Source organism: Lissotriton helveticus, chromosome 1_2, assembly GCF_964261635.1.
Source record: "Lissotriton helveticus chromosome 1_2, aLisHel1.1, whole genome shotgun sequence".
Taxonomy (NCBI): domain Eukaryota; kingdom Metazoa; phylum Chordata; class Amphibia; order Caudata; family Salamandridae; genus Lissotriton; species Lissotriton helveticus.
Genome location: NC_136058.1, coordinates 302,616,701 through 302,635,756, shown reverse-complemented (window position 1 = coordinate 302,635,756; position 19,056 = coordinate 302,616,701). Strand labels below are relative to the sequence as shown.

Genomic DNA, 19,056 nt, shown 5'->3' with positions numbered 1-19,056 from the left:
TTATCCATATTCAGGTTAAGATAGGCACGACGCGTTTCGGGCAGGGACTGCCCTTGATCACATAGCGGACATGCAGTAATGGTCACTTTAAATAATGCACATACTCTTTTTTTCATTCGTGATCTCACCACGTGACCTGGTGATAGATAGTGAAAACATACTATGAATATAAAGTGCTAAACGTTAACTGGGTTTGTAGCACTCCTGCTCAGTGACATGAAAGTTAATTAAATGCACATTAAAAACACATTCTTATTTATGTTTTTCAATAACATCTGTACATTATTTCCGCTTAAATGCGTGAAACTGTGCAAAATAGGCTAGCAGCATCAGATCGAATTGTTTCCAAATAGCATGTTATATACACATAATAAATAACATATAAATATGCTAAAATTATGTTAAAAAAACCTCATGTAAAAAACCATAAAATGAATTTTATATTACATGTGCAAAACTTATGCCAGATTAAATGTGCAAATAACGCTATTAACTAATGCAATAAATGTTTTTTTTGCATAAATGCATATTCCATAGTGCAAAGTGGAGCTGCCTCGCTAAGATCTATACTCGATCTTGCACGCGATGTTATATGTGCTGATGCTGTCACAAGCAGGCAAAGTGCTAGTGCTTGGGTAATTCTTATAGATTAAGGATCAATCCCGCTCCCGGGAATGGCCAACTATTTTGTTAATTATCCATGTTTTGCAAATACCCATTAATGTATAAAGTGCTGAGTGATGATAGTGCAAATTTATTTAGTGTTTAAAAAAAGTGATTTAGAGAGTATTGAAATAGAATGCAGAAAAGATCAAGATCATGATCCATGACAAGACAGTTTTACAAATAAGTTTCAATTCTTGCTGTTAGGACTTGTATGCTATCATAATGATGTAGGACAGATATTAGACGCAATAATGAGACAGGTAGAGTGTATTACAGGAAGGTGTGCATATCCTCTCTGTCATTAAGACCGTTAGGATGTTTACTATTGAGGTTGAGTATATATCTGGTCTCAAGCTGTCTTAATGCTTTGTCTCTATCTCCGCCTCTTTTTTGTACCGGTGCCATGTCGATCACAAAATAAGAAAGACAATTGACATCTTTGTTGTGACTGAGCTTAAAATGTCTGGCTACCGGGTAGGCCGGGTCACAATTGATAATAGCACGAATGTGTTGTAAGATTCGCATATATACAGGATTCTTAGTGCTGCCTACGTATCTCAAACCGCAGGTACAGGTGAGAACGTATACAGCATATTCTGTGCGGCAGTCAAATTTGCCCCTGATAGATTGTTCTTTGGTTTTATATGCATATATATATATATATATACACACAAAGATATGTACATATATATATTTTAATTTATCTTACTAATACTTGCCTTAGACTAATAATGTGTGGTAATGATTATGCAATAAAAGCATATGTGTGCTAATAAAATGCAAGGTATAAAATGTGTTGAAAAGGTATTCAATGTTTTTACTTGCATTGTGCCATCACACAACCATTTGTTTCTAGAAAGTAAGCCTTATTATCCTATAGACCAGGCTCCTCAAACAATTAGATTGTGAGCTACTGTGTAGTTCTCCAGGTACCTGTAAGTAACTCTCTTGTCTGCAGCCCAGCGAACTTAGGGCATATCACCAAGCGGCAGCGATATTTATCGCTGACTACTTTTAACGTGACAAATCCCAACGCAGTTTATAGCCGGATTCTATCGTCCGGTCAGCGCACTTTTAACAAGGCGCATCACTGAGGCGATAGAAATTCGGCCAATAGCGGCGATAAGCGGCAATATCACTGGGATTCCAGCGATAGGGAAGATATTGTAAATTGGGAGATGTGGACTCAGGGTAATAATCCACCTCCCATTATAGATATGGCATAGTAGGGAAAAAAGCAGGTGTAAGAAACTGGCGAAAAACCTGGTAAGCGCTACTTTTTATGTCGCTAGCCAGGTTAGCGATACCCTTGTTAATACGGAGAAGCAGTGTTAGCGATGATTTTCGCAGTATTTCAGACTGACGCGCCTACCTCGCATCTCAGTAGTTAGGCTAGGCGCAAAGTAAATGGGCGATGAAGCAAGGATAGACGCGTGAGCGTGTCCTTGCTAATGTGGCGTTACAATTATCGCTGTTTTAGTCCGAAAACGAACGCTAAAGCTGCGATAATATTAACTCCGGGCCTTGTTGATATTATTATTATTATTATTATTCCGAGTTTTGTATAGCGCCTGGTTACCAATAGGCATCCCCGCGCTTATCAGAACATAACACAGCTACCAGAATGCAAGGATTAAACAGAGAACAAAAAAGTTTTTAAAAGTTTACGAAACCTGAAGAGACTGGCTTCGGAGCGCAGTTGTAGGGGCAGTGAGTTCCACAAGGAGGCCACATTTATTGAAAACCTTCTGCCCCCAGTTCTTACCTTTTTCACCCTGCCAACCTGAAGGAGATGTTGGTGGTCAGAGCGGAGGGAACGAGAGGCCTTATAGGGCTGGACCATCTCCTCAAGAATAGGTGGACCCACCCCGTGCAGGACTTTGTGGGCGATGCAGAGTGCCTTGAATTTCACCCGGTCCTTCACAGGGAGCCAGTGCAGTGCCCTCAACGCCGGGCGGGCAGATTGCCGCCTAGGGAGACCCGTCAAAAGCCTGGCAGCCGCGTTCTGCACTTGCTGCAGTCTGCTCAGGGTAGATTCGGGTGCGCCCAGGAAAAGCGCATTGCTGAAATCCAGCCGCGAGATAATAAGTCCCTGGATGAGAAGCCTTCGAGTGGCCACTGGGAGCAGGGGCAGAATCTTCTGGGCTGAACGGAGCAGGCCAAAGCACACGCCAGCAGTCTATGCCCCTTAATTCGAATTTTTGCTTGGTTGAGTTAATATATGTATACCATAATTGAAAAGTGTATTTTCAAGAAGAAAATGTGTGTGTTTTCAGGATGCATTTGTTGATATATGGGGAAAGATGGTTGAATTTCAAAAATATATTTAAAGCGGCTAAATATCAAATGGTGTTGGGGAAACGTATTACTAATATTATTAACTGTATGCAAGGGACATTGCAGCTATGGCTGTTATGTGTTACGGATCACTGAAAGAATATCGACTGAAAGAATATCGACTACCCAAAATATCGTTGAGAAAATATCGAGTACAAAATATCGAGTTTCTATCTACAAACAGGTAAGTACAAAAATATCGAGTACAAAATATCGTTTACAAAAATATCGTTGTTAAAAATATCGACTTTACTAAAAACAATGTTTAATTACATTAATATAAAAAATTAATTACTAAAATATAATTAACAATACTTAAAATAACTTTTAATAATTAAATAATTAATGAAAGTAAAAAATATTTTTTTTTCATCATATTTCTTAAAACATATATATATAGTAACAAAATTTAATTAAATAATAGGCAATATTGTATATGTACCCCAAAAACCCCAAACTGACCCTGAACCCTAAAAATACCCCTTTACCCCAAAACTGAAAACTGACCCTGAACCCTAAAAATACCCCTTTACCCAAAAACTGAAAACTGACCCTGAACCCTAAAAATACCCCTTTACCCAAAAACTGAAAACTGACCCTGAACCCTAAAAATACCCCTTTGCCCAAAAACTGAAAACTGACCCTGAACCCTAAAAATACCCCTTTACCCAAAAACTGACCCTGAACCCTAAAAATACCCCTTTACCCAAAAACTGAAAACTGACCCTGAACCCTAAAAATACCCCTTTACCCAAAAACTGAAAACTGACCCTGAACCCTAAAAATACCCCTTTACCCAAAAACTGAAAACTGACCCTGAACCCTAAAAATACCCCTTTACCCAAAAACTGAAAACTGACCCTGAACCCTAAAAATACCCCTTTGCCCAAAAACTGAAAACTGACCCTGAACTCTAAAAATACCCCTTTACCCAAAAACTGAAAACTGACCCTGAACCCTAAAAATACCCCTTTGCCCAAAAACTGAAAACTGACCCTGAACCCTAAAAATACCCCTTTAATTTAACATAATTAGCAATTAATCAATTAAATTAAATTAATTACCAATTAAATTGTAAATAATTAACATATATTATTTAATTACCAATTAATTAATTATTACTACCAATTAATAAATTTACATATTTAATTTATTATAATTAAATTACTTCCCACCCTATTCCCCTATAAACCCACAACCCGCTACAGAATAAAATTACACAATAATTAAAAAAAATTATTAATTAAAAATAATTATTAAAAAAAATGACACTTTTCACATATATTATAACATAAAAACACTATAAATAATTAAATATTATTGAAAAAACTATATTTTTTACTATCTAGATTATATACTTGGATATTTTCACTGTCTATATTATTTACAGTCGATATTACTTCACTTACCTTAAAAACGATATTTTGACTGTCGATATTCTGTCTAGTCGATATTTTCTCCAAACGATATTTAAAACTCGATATTCTTTCCAGTCGATATTTTGGAGTTGATATTATGTCTGTGCACCATGTGTTACCCATGCAGATGCATTCTAAACTGGCAAAGCATTTTGGCATTACTGTTGCAACTATGCCTGATGCACTGAGGTGATCACTGCTGGTAATCCTGCGTATGGTAGCCGCGAATGTAATCTTGTCTTGTATGGTTACTATGACATTTCTAATATTTAAGTAGCTCAGGAGGAATTTCACAGAACATAAGTAGCTCTTACTACAGCAAAGGTTGGAGACCCCTGCTGTAGCCATATCCTGGGTTGGAGACCCCTGCTGTAGAGATATCTTGTATACATCTGAAGTTTCCACAATGTGCGACTGTGGAACCCACTATGCCAGCGACTACTTTTGCGTAACAGCTTAGGCCACATATATTTCACCACGATGCCTGTGAGAAGTGAAAGTTAAGGAAACCTGGGAGTCACAACGTACTCAGGAGATATGATAAACGCAACTGAGCATCCTCTGTGGCCAATCACACTAGCCTTACACACATGCCATTTCAGACCTGTGCGCAAAGGAAAGTCAAGTGTTTCTCTATAAGACACTGATCCATTGGTTTTGGAGACTTCCTACAGTAGCAAAAATCTCTCACCTGTCGTAAATAAGAAAATCATCCTTCTCTCCTCCCAGGATCTCCCAGATGTCCGGCTCTTCATGCTTTTGCTGGTAGACGGGCACTCCCTCAGGGGCACGCCGTTTCAGCTCGGGGTACAGGTACCTGGAAAGCGGGTCCTTTTCGTTGACGATGAAGTAGCTGATGTTTTCCAGTTGCTGATTGGACAGCTTATCACGCAGGCTGCCAAGGCTATAGAAGATAGGGGGACGACATTTAGCACACATAGAATTTCGGTTAAAAAGCCAGCATGAAGGAGGCTCCACCAGTGATATAATTGAATCTATTTTTCTAAGAGCCGTTGAATATCGTCAATCGGTTCTCATACTCATTCTTCAACATAAAAGGTTCATAGTTATTTATTTGTTAATTTTTTACATATGATGAGGTTTTATAGAGCACAATGCCTTCCCCTAAAGGTGTGGCAGCTGCATAAAGCAAAAACTGTTGAACACCATAATAATATGTAACAGAACCGGTTTGTGGCTATGGAGCAATCAGAGATTACTACACTTCAAATGTGACATTTGGGCATAAATTCACAAACCTGTGGGGCCAGATGTACGACCATCTGTAGCAGTTGCAAATGGCCAACTGAGCCGTAGGCAACCACTAAATAGGTACGTGGCATTTGACACCCTATTTTGCAAGTTGGTAACATATTACCAACTCGCAAAATAGGGTTTGCGACTCGCTACTAGGAAATGGCTTATCAAGCGCGTCTTTTCCTAATACCAACTCTCATTGCCATGTATGAATGTTTTGCAACTGAAATGCAGTCGTAAAACATTCAGATTTTACCCTCCATCGAAAGTTGGTGGTAGAACAGTCGCCCATGGGAAAGGGGTCCCTAAGGGTCCCTTTTCCCTTTGCGAATGTGTACTCACTGTCTACTCTTAAAAAATGAAACTGAAAAGTTTATTTTTTCTTTTTGAATCGCATCAATTTCCATTAAGGAGTCACAGGGTTTGGCTCTCGACGGAGTCGACCCCCCTCCACTGTTGAGGGGCAACGCACTCCACTGCATCCTCTGCTGGGGTCTGTATGCTAAAGTCTGGAGGCAAAAGAAGAGAAGCAAGCACCCACTGCTGAGATCTGGAAGCAGAGGTGTGGAAGCAGGAGAGACAAACACCTACTGTGCTGAGCTTTGCTAGCAGAGGCATCGAAGCAGGAGAGACAAACCCCGTCTGTGCTGAGCTTTCTAAGCAGAGGCAGGGGACCAGGAGAGACAAGCACCGATTGTGCTGAGCTTTGTAAGCAGAGGCATGGGAGCAGAAGAGACAAACACCCACTGTGCTGAGATTTGTAATCAGAGGCATGGAAGCAAGAGAGACAAACACACACTGTGCTCAGATCTGTATAGAAAGGATGGAGGGAAGAGACGACGTGGTCTATGGGTTTACTCCTGTTGTTCTTACACAGGGAAGAGAGACAGGCACCTACTGTGATAAGATCTGTGTGCAAAGGATAGAAGCAGGGGAGACAAGCGCCTTCTGTGCTGAGCTCCCTGTGCAAAGGATGGAGGCAGGGGAGATAATCACCAACTGTGCTGAGCTCTCTGTGCAAATAATTATATGCTAAAGAGACAAGCACCTTCTGTGCTGAGATATGTGTAGAAAGTATGGAAGCAGGAGAGATAAGCACCCACTGTGCTGACATCTGTGTGGAAAGTATTAGAGGCAGGAGGGACAAGCACCCACTGTTAGAATCTATATGTAAAAGGATGGACTGACAGGATATGTTTGCAAAGGGATTGTGACACAAGGTGCAAGACAGTAACAATGTGATGTATGTGCAGAGGGATAGCAACAGGGGATAATAGGAAAATGCTGCTGAGGATTTCAATCACTTGGATGAAGAAAGACAAATGCCCAGAGGAGCTATGTTTGCAAAAGGATAGAGCATTGGTACTCACCAATTTTCTCTCGGGGGCCAAATTTACAGAGTGGTTTGTGGCCGAGGGCCGCACCGGTGAGGGCGGGGTCAGTAGGGGAGGAGATGGGGCTAGAACAAAAAACGATGACCATGAGGTTGAACACAGGCCCCTGCAGCGGACGCATTCATCCACTGAGCCACCAAGCCTGGCATACACACATCTCTCTCTCTCTCTTACTCTCTCTCTCTCCCTCCCTCTTGCTGTCTAGCTCCCTCTCTATCCCTCTGTCTCCCTCCCTCTCTCTCTCTCTCTCTCTCTGTCTCCCCCTGACTGTCTACCTCCCTCTGTCTGTCTCGCTCCCTCTGTCTGTTTACCCCCATCCTTCTCCCTTTATCTGTCTCACTCCCTCTGTCTCCCTCCCTATGTCGCCCTCCTCTCTCTGTCTGTCTGTCTCCCTCCCTCCGTCTCCCTCCCTCTGCCTCGCACCCTCTGTCACCCTCCTCCCTCTGTCTGTCTCCCTCCCGCTGCCTCCCTCCCTCTGTCTGTCTCCCTCCCTCTGTCTCCCTCTCTCCCTCTGTCTCCCTCCCTCTGTCTCCCTCTCTCCCTCTGTCTGTCTCCTCCTGTATCCCACCCTGTCTCCCTCTGCCCCCCTCCCTCTCTGTCTCCCTCCCTCTGTAACCCTCTGTCTCCCTCCCTCTCCCCACCCCTCTCTCTACCTCAGTCTCCCTCCATCTCCCTCTACCTCTCCGTCTCTCTGCTTCTCTGCTTCTATCTGTCTGTCCCTGTCTCTGCCTCTTTCTGTCCCTTTCTGCCCCTGTCTCCCTCTCCGCCTATATCTTTCACTGCCTCTATCTGTCTGCCGCGTCTTTGCCTCTGTCTGTCCATGTCTCTGTCTGTCTCTATCTCTGTCTGTCCCTGTCTCCCTCCCTCTCTCTCTCACTCTATCTCCCTCTCTGTCTCCTTCCCTCTCTCTATCTCTCTCTCTCACTCTCTCTATCTCCCTCTCTCTCTCTCTCGCTCTGTCTCCATCTCTCTGTCTCCCTCCCACTCTCTTGCTCTGTCTCCCTTTGTCTGTCTCCCTCTGTCTCCGTCCCTCTGTAGCCAGGGCCGGACTGGCTACCGGGAATTTTGGTGTGCTGCCGAGCTGGGGGCTAATTTCGTTGATGGGGACCTGCGTGTGCTGAACAAAGTTCGTTTTGCTTTTTTTATTTCAAAGGGCACGCAGGTCCATATCAATGAAATCAGCTGCCACAGCAGAGAAATTAGCCCGCAGCTTTGCAGCACACAAAAACGCCCGGTAGCCAGTCCGGCCCTGTCTGTATCCCTACCTCTGTCTCCCACTCTCTCTTTCTCCCTCTGGCTGTCTCCCTCCCTTACTCTGTCTCCCTCTATCTGTCTCCCTCTGCCTCCCTCCCTCTCTCTCTGTCTCCCTCTCTCTCTGTCTCCACCTCCCTCCCTCCCTCTCTCATTCTCCCCCTCTCTGTCTCCCTCCCTCTGTCGCCCTCCTCCCTATGTCTGTCGCCCTGTCTCCCTCCCTCTGTCTCCCTCTTTGTCTCTCTCTCTGTCTCCCTTCCTCTGTCTTCCTCCCTCTATCTCCCTGTGTCTGTCTCCCTGTGTCTATCTCCCTCTGTCTGTCACCTCACGCCAGCTTCCCGGGCACACACACAGCCACACCCGAGTACTTCACAGGTCTTTAAAGGACCATTTGCTTGTGAATGAGGCTTTGTTGTGAATCGCCCGGCCCCCATAGAGCAGAGTGTCTCGGAGTCCACGCTGTTGCAGGGGTGTTTGCTGATACTCTTTAAAAAAAATGTTAAAACAAAGGTACAATGTCTGCAAAGTCCGCGGGCCGCCAAGGAAGGCTTGCCGAGCCTGGCAGCCCGCGTACCCTACTATGAGTACCCGTGGGATAGAGGAAAAAATAAATATATGTCCAATGCTGAAATCATGTGGGCAAAGAAAGGGGGGCAGGAGAGACAAGTGCTCAAACGACAGGCATGTGTGCAAAGGAAGAGTAAAAAGTAACTCTTCTATGTGTCAGGGATGGAGGCAGAAGAGACAATCCCACACTGTTGGATATATATACACCCTACAATCAGAGGGCCTAATTTACAAGTCATTACGCTGCTGGTGCATCACTTTTATTGGTGTAATGGTCTCCACCATATTTACACGGCCAGGTAAAGTCACCCTGCGTGACTTTTCATGGCCTTGTAATTATGGGCCCCTTTCACACATTACTCTGAGTGAAAGGGTCGTTCCATGGGTATTGCTGTTGGTGTTCCCACTGAACATGCATAGAACCTGGCATTCCCAGAATTACAACGTTTTGTAAAGTTGGGAATGCGTCACACTCCTATGCCTCCCCTGAGGAGGCGTAGGAGTGGTGCAACGAGGAGAAATACTTTTATTAGCAGAATGCAGCACGCATAGAAAGAGTAAAATTACATCAATCATTGTTTTGTGCATGAAGGTATCCCTTACTGTCCAAATCAATCATCCCCGCAATGCAGGCACCCTTGCATGAAGCAAGAGTGCCTGCGCTGGTGCATTAGCAGCCAATTATGCGCCAGTGCAGGGGAAAGCCCACGGATGCATCATAATGTTGTTAATACAAAGCATCCCTGAGCTTTTAAAATGATGCAGCTCGGCGCAGCAAAATGGCTTGCGGTGCATAATTTTTTTGTAAATGTGGCCCGAGTTTTTAATTATGGCTGGTCCACTAAGTCCAGCAGATCGTTGAGACTGCTGTACTCAGGGATTTAATCAAAATAGATTGTTACAGTTAACAGACAGCTATCCCCTGAAGAAGGCAGAACATTCAGCACTCACCTGGCTGCCTGTGTGAGACAGAACTGTCAGCTTGCTTTCAGCAGCACCACCACCGCGACCTGCCCCACACTGCTGTTCATAGGTGCCTCTCCATCCGTCTGCCACAGCGGGGCTGGCAAGCAGATCTGAGATCCTGAGTCTTCTGCTGTCACCACCCTCAGGAGGATGGTGACGGTGAAGGCCAGAAGACCCATCACCTCCATCTGGCTGAACCCTAGAAAAAGCGCAAATGAGTCAAAAGGCTGCAAGTATTCCACAAGTCCTTTTTTTCCAGCATACTTTATTGATTTTAACCCCTTAGCTTTGGCGGCTACTCCGCCGCAGCGCTAAAGGGGGAGGCGGGGCCGCGCGGCGGTCACGTACTCATGACAGAACCGCTCCTTCACGGCCCTCGGTGAGCTGTGCTTGTGACGGAACGGTTCCGTCACGTCCCCGCCCGCTCTTTAGAACATCAGCGCAGGCGCGGAATTCGAGCCACGCAGGCGCGGCGAGCGGGCTGTGACGGAACCGTTCCGTCACCAGCGCAGCCCACCCGAGGCTCGTGACGGAACGGTTCCGTCACGAGCACACAAAGGGTTAAAGATTGGTGAGCCGCATGCAGGCATTATTGCAGTTGGTACATAGATAATTAGATGACATGTAATTGGACATGAGTGTATGAATACCAACAGAGTACAGTCAGTAGCTAGATGCTAACCCATACCAGAAATTGGTGATTTAATGTCAGTCAATTGTAATATCACTTTTGCTGGCTAATTTGTTTATTAAAAAAATCATAGTAGAAACAAAACAGTCCAAACCAGTCCGCCCCGCTTCCTCTGGTCTGGCTCAACCACAGCTAAGAGTTTGGGCTTGAGATTTAACCTTGTTCGACTGTGTTCATACTCTGGGGATCTTCAATGATAAGGTTGTGAGTCTGCTCATTGGGCATCATGTTAGGCAGGGGAACTTTGCTCTGTGTTGGGTGATGGGGCACATCTTATGTATGATGTGTTGTAGGGAGTTCAATGGATTTGAATGTTTCCAGCATGAGGTCCCACTCCATGGAGATTAGAGTTTTTTGCAAACCCCGGTACTCCTCCCTCCTGATGACTGTGCTCTCTGCTCCACTCCAGCGGGCAGTTTCTCCATGCCACGTTAACACTGTTGGTGGGGGTGGGAACATTCCCATCTCATTGGGATGGAGCGCTTCGCTAAAAGTAGGGCCACGTCGGCGAAGTGAAGCTGCACTTTCTGCGATTTAGTACCGCATTTAGCCCTGGTGTGTTTCCTATTATAGGTGCGACTTCAGACCAGAACCCACTGATGCGTGGACATGACCATAGCATGTGTAGCATGCCCGTTTCTTCTGCCTGGCATCTGGGGAAACAGACTTGCGCATTTGGGTACTTGGGGGCAAATTTACAATTACTGGCGCATCCCTGCAAATTAGCAGGGATGCGCCAGTTATTTGGTGCCGCAACTCCGTCACCCATGATGCGCCGCATTTACAATGCGGCGCACCATGGGCCCAAAACGGCACAGATGTGTCACGCATCTGTGCCGTAAAGGCGGCGCATTGCTGGAGCTGCGTCTGATGTTTCAGAGAGTGGGGCTTGAACCCGCCCCTCTTCTCTATTGGCTGGCTTCCTAAACGGAGGCCAGCCATTGGAGGAGAGGGGTGTCACTATGTTCAAGCTCCGTCTTTTTGGGATTGAGGGGTGTGTTTTTTCGTTTCTTTCTCTTTTTCTTCCCATTGGCTGGAATATTACATTCCAGCCAATGGGAAGCGGCGAGAAAGAAAAACACGCCCCTCAATCCCGAAAATGACAGGCGTTTCTCCGAGCCATTTCTGAATGACCTCGGAGACACATGGTGGTGTGGAGCGCTCCTCTCTTGCCTTCCGATCTCCGGAAGGCAAGAGTGGAGCGCTCCACACCACCATGTTTCTCCGAGGTCATTCAGAAATGGCTCGGAGAAACACCCGTCATTTTCGGGGGCGGGGGGGCGAGTGCTTGTTTTCTTTAGTAAGTATACTTGTAAAGTAGTAGTAAGTATACTTGTAAAGCGCACTGTTACCCCATCTTGAGGTGTCCTGGCGCTGTATACTGCTGGGGAACCTGTCCTGGCTTTCCCAGTGAGATGGTCCCTCCTGGGCACCCCCAAGGTGAAGCCAGGCATCCCCGGCATTGATGGGGCCGTTGTGGAGATTAAGCAAGCTGTTGCCCAGAGTTCCAGAGTGGGACCCATGGTTAGCGTAGGCACCTCGGCGAGAATTATCGAGTCCGCGGACATTGACCCAAGACCCTGCCGCGTCGGGAATTGAACCCTGGTCCCGGGCCGACCTATGCTTCATGGTCTGCCGCTTCTAACCAGTGAGCCACACTTCTCCACGCGCTTTCTGGGCTGTATGAAAGATGCACATCATATAATTTTGAACGCTAATCCTCGTGCCTTGTATTAATGTTGCACCTCAGGAAAGGCCCTGTATTAAAGATACATTATCTCCCATTATAAAAAAAAATACTGCCTTTGGGCTACACAAGCCCTCTGCTAAAGCTGCATTGCAAGTCTCATACCTTGCCCACAACTCTGCCTGCCAAGCTTCACTCACCCAGGGGACCAGAGGGCTGGCCATGAACGCCTGCACCAGCTCCTCCCTACGCTTGTCCCCCATGGTCCACAGCAGGTCGTCAGCCAATCACCATCCCGGAGGTAAGATCCGTCTCTGCGGGCTCATCTGAGGCCCTAGCAGGCCCGGCGCGCCTGTGTTGAGGTCAGAGTCTCGCGAGCCATCGCAGCTCCCTGACTAGAGAGAGGCCTAGCCCGGGAAAGGGACGACAGCACCTCGTTACCTCGACGACAGCCTGATGCGAGCCGACTCTCGACTCCACCGTGATGCGCCCGGGGCCTCGGCTGACAGAAACTTCTCCAAGCGCTTGTAGCTCAAGGTATCCACCTACAGGACCTCTCAATGAGCGCTCCCCTCGGCCAGCTGTTTACGAGCATGGCAGAGGGCATGCGGGCTGGTTTCGGGTAGTGCGGGGCAGGGTTGGATTGGGATTGAAAACCGGCCCGGGCACGCAAAAAAAAAAACGGCCCACATTTCCATAATCACTCCTCAAATCACTGCTTTGGCGTAATCTTATAAAAAAAACTTTAGGAGGGGGGTAAAAGGCACGCTTTAGTTTACAGTGGTGAAACAAGTAAGGCCACTTCTACTCAGGCCCCCTGCCACCACTCAGTATGTGCACACATTAATGGGCCGGCCAGCGAGACAAAGGGAGTGACACCTCTTGCTAAACGGAGGTATTGAGCGCCCATCTGCCTCTAGATGGCCACTCTACTGGGCCGCTGGCTGTTCGAACAATAGACAGCGCCCAAAGGGCCACCCAGACTGCTAAAAAAAGAGGCCCACAGCAGCACTCGGACACCGGCCCCTCGGGCATTGCCCGAATGCCCGCGTTACCAATCCGACGCTGGTGCGGAGTCACCTCTTCCTGCCCCGCCTTCGCAGCTTCTCGCCGTGGACGCTGATTCACTTCCACCTTTCCGAGCACTCCCCGGTGTGTGTCGCGAGCGCTTTCTTCCGCCGCAGAAAAGAGAAGTTGTTGCCCAAAACTTCGACCGCTATCTCTACCACTAACGGACGCGAGCGGCACGGGGGAGATGAGGGGCGACCTAGGACCCATTATTCTGGAGTAAAGAGGAACTAAAATTTACACTTCAAACCTTAGGAGGTCCCTAAGTAGGAACTCTGCCGAGGATTGAAAGGGGCATTTCCTCTCAATATCCCGAGACAGAATAATGCTCACCCTAATCCGTATGCGTCAGCCACTCCATTATTCCCATTCGTTTACACACACGACCAAATGCTCTACTCTGGAGTTGAAGGAGTTTACCAATCACTAGTCTTTTGTGACATAACCAAGTACTCTACCGCTGCGATAAAGGGGCAGCCCCACTTGTAAATAATAAGAGCAACCAAGTGCCGGAGTCCTGAAGTATGTGACTCTTAGAGTATATCCATTTGTATCCCTTCCCTATGTATATAGAGATAACTCTAATCACTAGTATATGCAGTAGACCTTTGTACTCTCTACCATTCCTATGTGACGCTTAGAGTATATCCATTCATATCCCTTCCCTATGTATATAGAAATAACTATATTCACCAGTCTCTTCTCTGTGTGACTTTACATCTTGTACATTTGCAATTTGTTTCTGTGTGTATCTTTTATGTTACGCATGTAATCCTAAGTCCTTATGTTTTGCAACTGGTTCTTATGTAAAGCACTCTGACACCTTCGGGTAAAGTTCGCGCTATATAAAATCGCATTAAATAAAATAAATAAATAAAAAGTAAAGGAGCTGTAAACTGTTCTTTCAGAACTTTGTATTCCTTTGCAGTGTTTAATTTTGTGACAATGTTAGGGCAGGGCATCAATGTTTTCTCAAGAGACTGCCACTGGCAAATGCTGGGGTTCCCGAATACCAAGGCTCCCTACATATAGTTCAGCCTCATGCCTTCGCCTTCCAGCACCATCAAACTCCCTCTTTTTATGTAACTATTGTTGGTTATTTTTATCCTTCTTCCTCCGTTTGTCTCTGTTTCCATATTTTTCCTTTATACTCCTTTCCAACTGCTGCTTCGCTCTCCCTTGCTCTGGGTTAAACTTTGAAAAAAAGATCATGTCCCCTAAACAATAGTGCAAGTGGCCACCACCTGCAACCATTGGCCCACATTAACCGCTGCTCCTGAGCTAAAATAGTATCTCCTTTCACTAGGCCAAAATTCACTAAAGAAGACCTTCACTGATGATCCATAGGAGTAACTCTTCTCACTGTTCCTTAAAAACATAATCAAGAGTCCTACCATGAGCTAAAAGACACCCTTCACTCACTAACTCTTAGATTCCCAAACAAGAAACCTAGTCATTGGAGCAGCACCTCACACTAACTCTCTGGCTGAAACCCACTAACCCCCAACCTCCCACCCAAGCACGTTTATCTCTGATTGAAAAAAACATCCCCGCTTCCTAACCACCAGACTCCTAATTCAAGAACTCGGCTGCTGAGTCAAAGATGCAGCCTCTCCTCTAGCCGACCATAGGCGTTTTAGGCAGTCTGTGATTGTGAATTTGTACTTTCTCTCACCAAGTGGGGCAGACCTGCACAAGGACAAACCTAAACTTTTTAGGTTTCGCCTGGAGCACGGAGCTTTAGCTCCGCCTCCAGGAGAAATCTCTAGTTTTCAGTAAGGGACACTTGAATCCGCCCTCTGTTCCATTGGCTAGCTCCATAAATGGAGGCTTGCCATTGGAACAGAGATCTGTCCGTCAAGGCCGGACCAGATTCGGGGGCGTTCCCGAGATGTTTTCCCTCTCCACCCACTTCTGTTCGTCATCACGGTGGTGGGTGTGTGTTATTTTTTTTCTTCGAGTGGGCCTGTTTTGTTCCTTTTCAAAGTGTCTGTTGTTGGAGTTGGCTGCAAGATTCGAGTTCCCACGAGGCAATCAGGTAAGGAGCATTTTGTTTATAAATGTGCTGCGCCGTTCCCGCCACCCCCCTCCCGCTGTTCGTGCGCCGTTCCTGCCCCCCCCCTCGGTGTCCTGTGCCCGTTCCCGCCCCCCTCCCGCTGTCCGTGTCCGTTCCGCCCCCCTCCCCTTTCACTCTCCGTTGCCTGTTTTAATGGCCACTGCAAGTTTCACCGCTCCGCATTAGCTTGTGATCCGTTCCGCTCCCCTCCCCGTGTGCCCGTTCCCGCCCCCCCTCCCCTTTCACTCTCCGTTGCCTGTTTTAATGGCCACTGCAAGTTTCACGGCTCCGCATTAGCTTGTGATCCGTTCCGCCCTCCTCCCCGTGTGCCCGTTCCCGCCCCCCCTCCCCTTTCACTCTCCGTTGCTTGTTTTAATGGCCACTGCAAGTTTCACGGCTCCGCATTAGCTTGTGATATGAAGCCACTAAAAAATGTCTGTTCATTAACTGAAGAAGAGAGAGCGGTGGCTCGAGACTCATTAACTGGATCCGGCACCGATATGAGTGGAACTAGGCGGCCCCGACTCCCTGACGCCAGCCAGACCAGATCAATCCAGAGAGGAGGAGGGACTCGGATCGCCTGCATGTGTGTGTGTGGGGAGGAGAGGGGAGCTAGCATTGGAGGAGCGGGCACCGGAGAGCGGCGGCTGGAGGGGGGTACGCCACACCGGGACACGCACGGTAAGCCCCCGCCTTTATTCACTCTTCGTACTGCTCATTATACACCCGTCCTGGCCCACACAATGGGGCACAAGACTTTTGGGAAGGTCTTAGCCGGCATGATGGCGCCACTTCTGGGGAGAGTGAAGGACCGGCAAGGGGGTCCGTATGTCTCCCCATTCTCGAGTCTCTGCTTCCCCTCACCCCGGGGCTTGAGCCGGGGCGGGGTGTGCGGTGCTCCGGCGGCCTCGGCTCCTCTGCTGGAGCAAAGAAACAAACAAGGCACGAAGAAAGTTACAAGTTTTCACAGAGCGTCGCTATGGGCCCGGGGCATCGTGATACCGATGGCCCCATCCCTCAAGTAGTTTTGTTTTCATTCTGCGGCTCTACCAGGTGATCAGCTCCCGTTCGCTGCGGTGCCTCAGTTTGTGTGATTTATTTATTTATTTATTTTGAATTTTTACCAAAACCTTTATTGCACTCTGCATAGTACACAGCGTAACGCCTACAACCCTGCGGGCCGGCCGCTAATACGCGCTCATCAGACATAACATAGCTTCGTATGGTGTCCCAAAAATCAACATTTCCTGCAATCGTCCAATAAAGCATTTTGCAAAGTAAAAGTGCATTTGTGATAGCGTTGTTAACATTCGAGATGGTTTTGATGGTATTTTATCTTTTTTTGAAAAACAACAAACTCCAAAACTTCAACATTAGGAATGATAGTACGGTCAGTCGTGGGTTAAACTAATCTGAATCATAAGTGCCTCTCGGGAGAGGCCCATTCCCAGCCCATGTCCCAGCGTTCCAGCGCCCCCGCTCACTTCATGCATACATCCACCCTCGTCACACTTCCAGCGGTCTAAAAGCAGGATTCGCTTAGCGGCCTCATTCGAACCCCCGCTCCACCATGTCACCCAGACTCACCCCCCCTCCCCCTCCCCGTCCGAGTCCTCCTGGTCATCCTCCAATAAGGGATCACAAATATCCCCCCTGTACCCATTCCATTGCAACCACACTTTGTTCCATTTCCCGGGGCAGGCTCGGCTGGAGTACACCGCCCTCTCGGTCACCATCACCGTATCCATATGCAGACACCATTGGGACTTGGACGGGAGATCTGCCACGCCCCATCGCTGCGCTATGTCTCTCTTCGCCACCATCAACCCCACCGTGACCCAGAGTTGTTCATACCTGATAAGGTCAGTAGGTTCCAAAATGTTAAGTAGGCACCTCCGCGGGTCGGGCAACAGGGACTGGTTCAGTGTCTGTGAAATCGTACGGAGTATTTGCTTCCAATAGTCCTGTATCCTGGGACACTCCCACATGGTATGAAAAAACGTGCCTTCCTCCCCACACCCACGAAGGCAATACGGATGGGGTGCCCGGTGTATGCGGTGTAGCATGGTCCTCGTGTAATAAACTCTGTGTAAGATCTTAAACTGCACTAAACGCATGCGCGCCGAGATGCCCACTTCCCTAGGGGACCCAAGTGCTTCGAACCATTCATGTTCATCCATGTCACCTACATCCCCTTCCCACTTCCCCTTTAATTGGAGTGTCGGATCCGGGAAATTATTAATCAATTTGCGGTACGTGAGGGATGTCGCCTTCTCCAACATGTATTCAGTAAGGAGGCGATCTTCCAAGGGCGAGGACTCCGGCAGAGGTGTGTCAGGGGGCAGGGCCGCGAGCAGTGCGTGCTGTATTTGAACGTACCTGTAAAGCTCCCTGTCACTCAAACCATACAGTGCTTTTAGCCGGACAAAGGGTATCACAGCATTCCTCTCCCACAAATCACCGACCGTGGAAATACCTATCGTATCCCAGTGCGTAAAACCCTTCGTATTCCTCATATTACCCAGGGCCCGTGAATCCCACAACGGAGTCATCCCAGTGATCTTCCCCTTCCAGCCCAGTGCCGCCGTCGCCGTGTGCCACAACTGAACAGTCAATTTGGTGGGGCCCACCAAGGCCCGCACCCTGCGGCGATCATACAAGGGACCCAGCAAAGTGTCTGTGCCCAGTTGATCCCTATCTGACTGGAAGGCCGGTTCGGTTTGAGGGGCATGAATCCAGGAGTTTATCGACTTTAAGTGTGCCGCCCAGTAGTATAGCTTAAGGTTCGGCAGCGCAATACCCCCGTCATACCAATCTCTGTGCAGCTTAGATTGCGCCACACGCGCAGGGAGATTCCCCCATAGAAGGTTTGAAACTAAAGCAGCCACTCTCTGAAAAAACCGCGGTACCACAGGATAGGGTGTATTTCCAAGGACGTATAGGAAGCGCGGTAGCGCCATCATCTTATAAAGCGCCGCCCTGCCCAAGAGCGTCAGCGGCAAGCCAGACCAGAACGTGACATCCCGTTTCAGCCTATCTAGGTGAGGTTTCAAATTTTTATCAAAGAATTCGGTCGGGTCTTTGGTTACATGAATACCCAGGTATTTGAACGAGGAGCCCGCCAGCTTCAGTGGGCATGTGTCGGCCAGATTCGGGGCTGGACCTTGCAAAACGTACAGTTCTGATTTAGACCAGTTCAACGCGTAGCCAGAAATTCTGCCATACGTATCGCAAATGTGTAGCAAAGCCGGCACCCCATCTTCAGGGTCCGTCAAATAAAGCAACATATCGTCCGCGTATAACGACAGACGGTCCTCCCAACCCCCCTTCCACGTTATACCCTTGAGGAGTGGTGAAGTCCTCAAAAGAGTCGCAAGAGGTTCCAGGGAGATCGCAAACAGCAGGGGCGACAAAGGGCACCCCTGCCTCGTGCCCCTCCCCAATGGGAAAGTGCGTGAAATGTGGCCGTTAGCCACCACATGCGCCACCGGGTCGGCGTACAGTAGTTTGACCCATGCTATAAAACGAGGTCCAAACCCCAAGCGGTTCAGTGTTTCAAAGAGGTACTCCCACTCCACCAAGTCAAAAGCCATCTTGGCGTCCAATGCCAAAATTACCGCTGGTGTGCTGATGGTGTCCGCCCTAGCCAGTACTCCGTGTAGCCGCCTCAGATTCAATGATGTATTCCTGTGTGGCAT

General features: G+C 47.6%; 1 protein-coding gene across 1 annotated transcript in view; it reads right to left on the bottom strand.

Annotated features, from left to right (window-relative positions):
* The window catches only part of LOC144801868 (selenoprotein Pa-like), a 73,498-nt gene that overhangs the window by 24,810 nt on the left and 29,632 nt on the right, over window positions 1-19,056 (bottom strand). The window contains exons 2-3 of the mRNA XM_078671774.1: window positions 9,842-10,055; window positions 5,113-5,325 (exon numbers count right to left, since the gene is read on the bottom strand). Coding sequence (XP_078527900.1) covers window positions 5,113-5,325; window positions 9,842-10,055 — 427 coding nt within the window. The remainder of the gene's footprint in view (window positions 1-5,112; window positions 5,326-9,841; window positions 10,056-19,056) is intronic.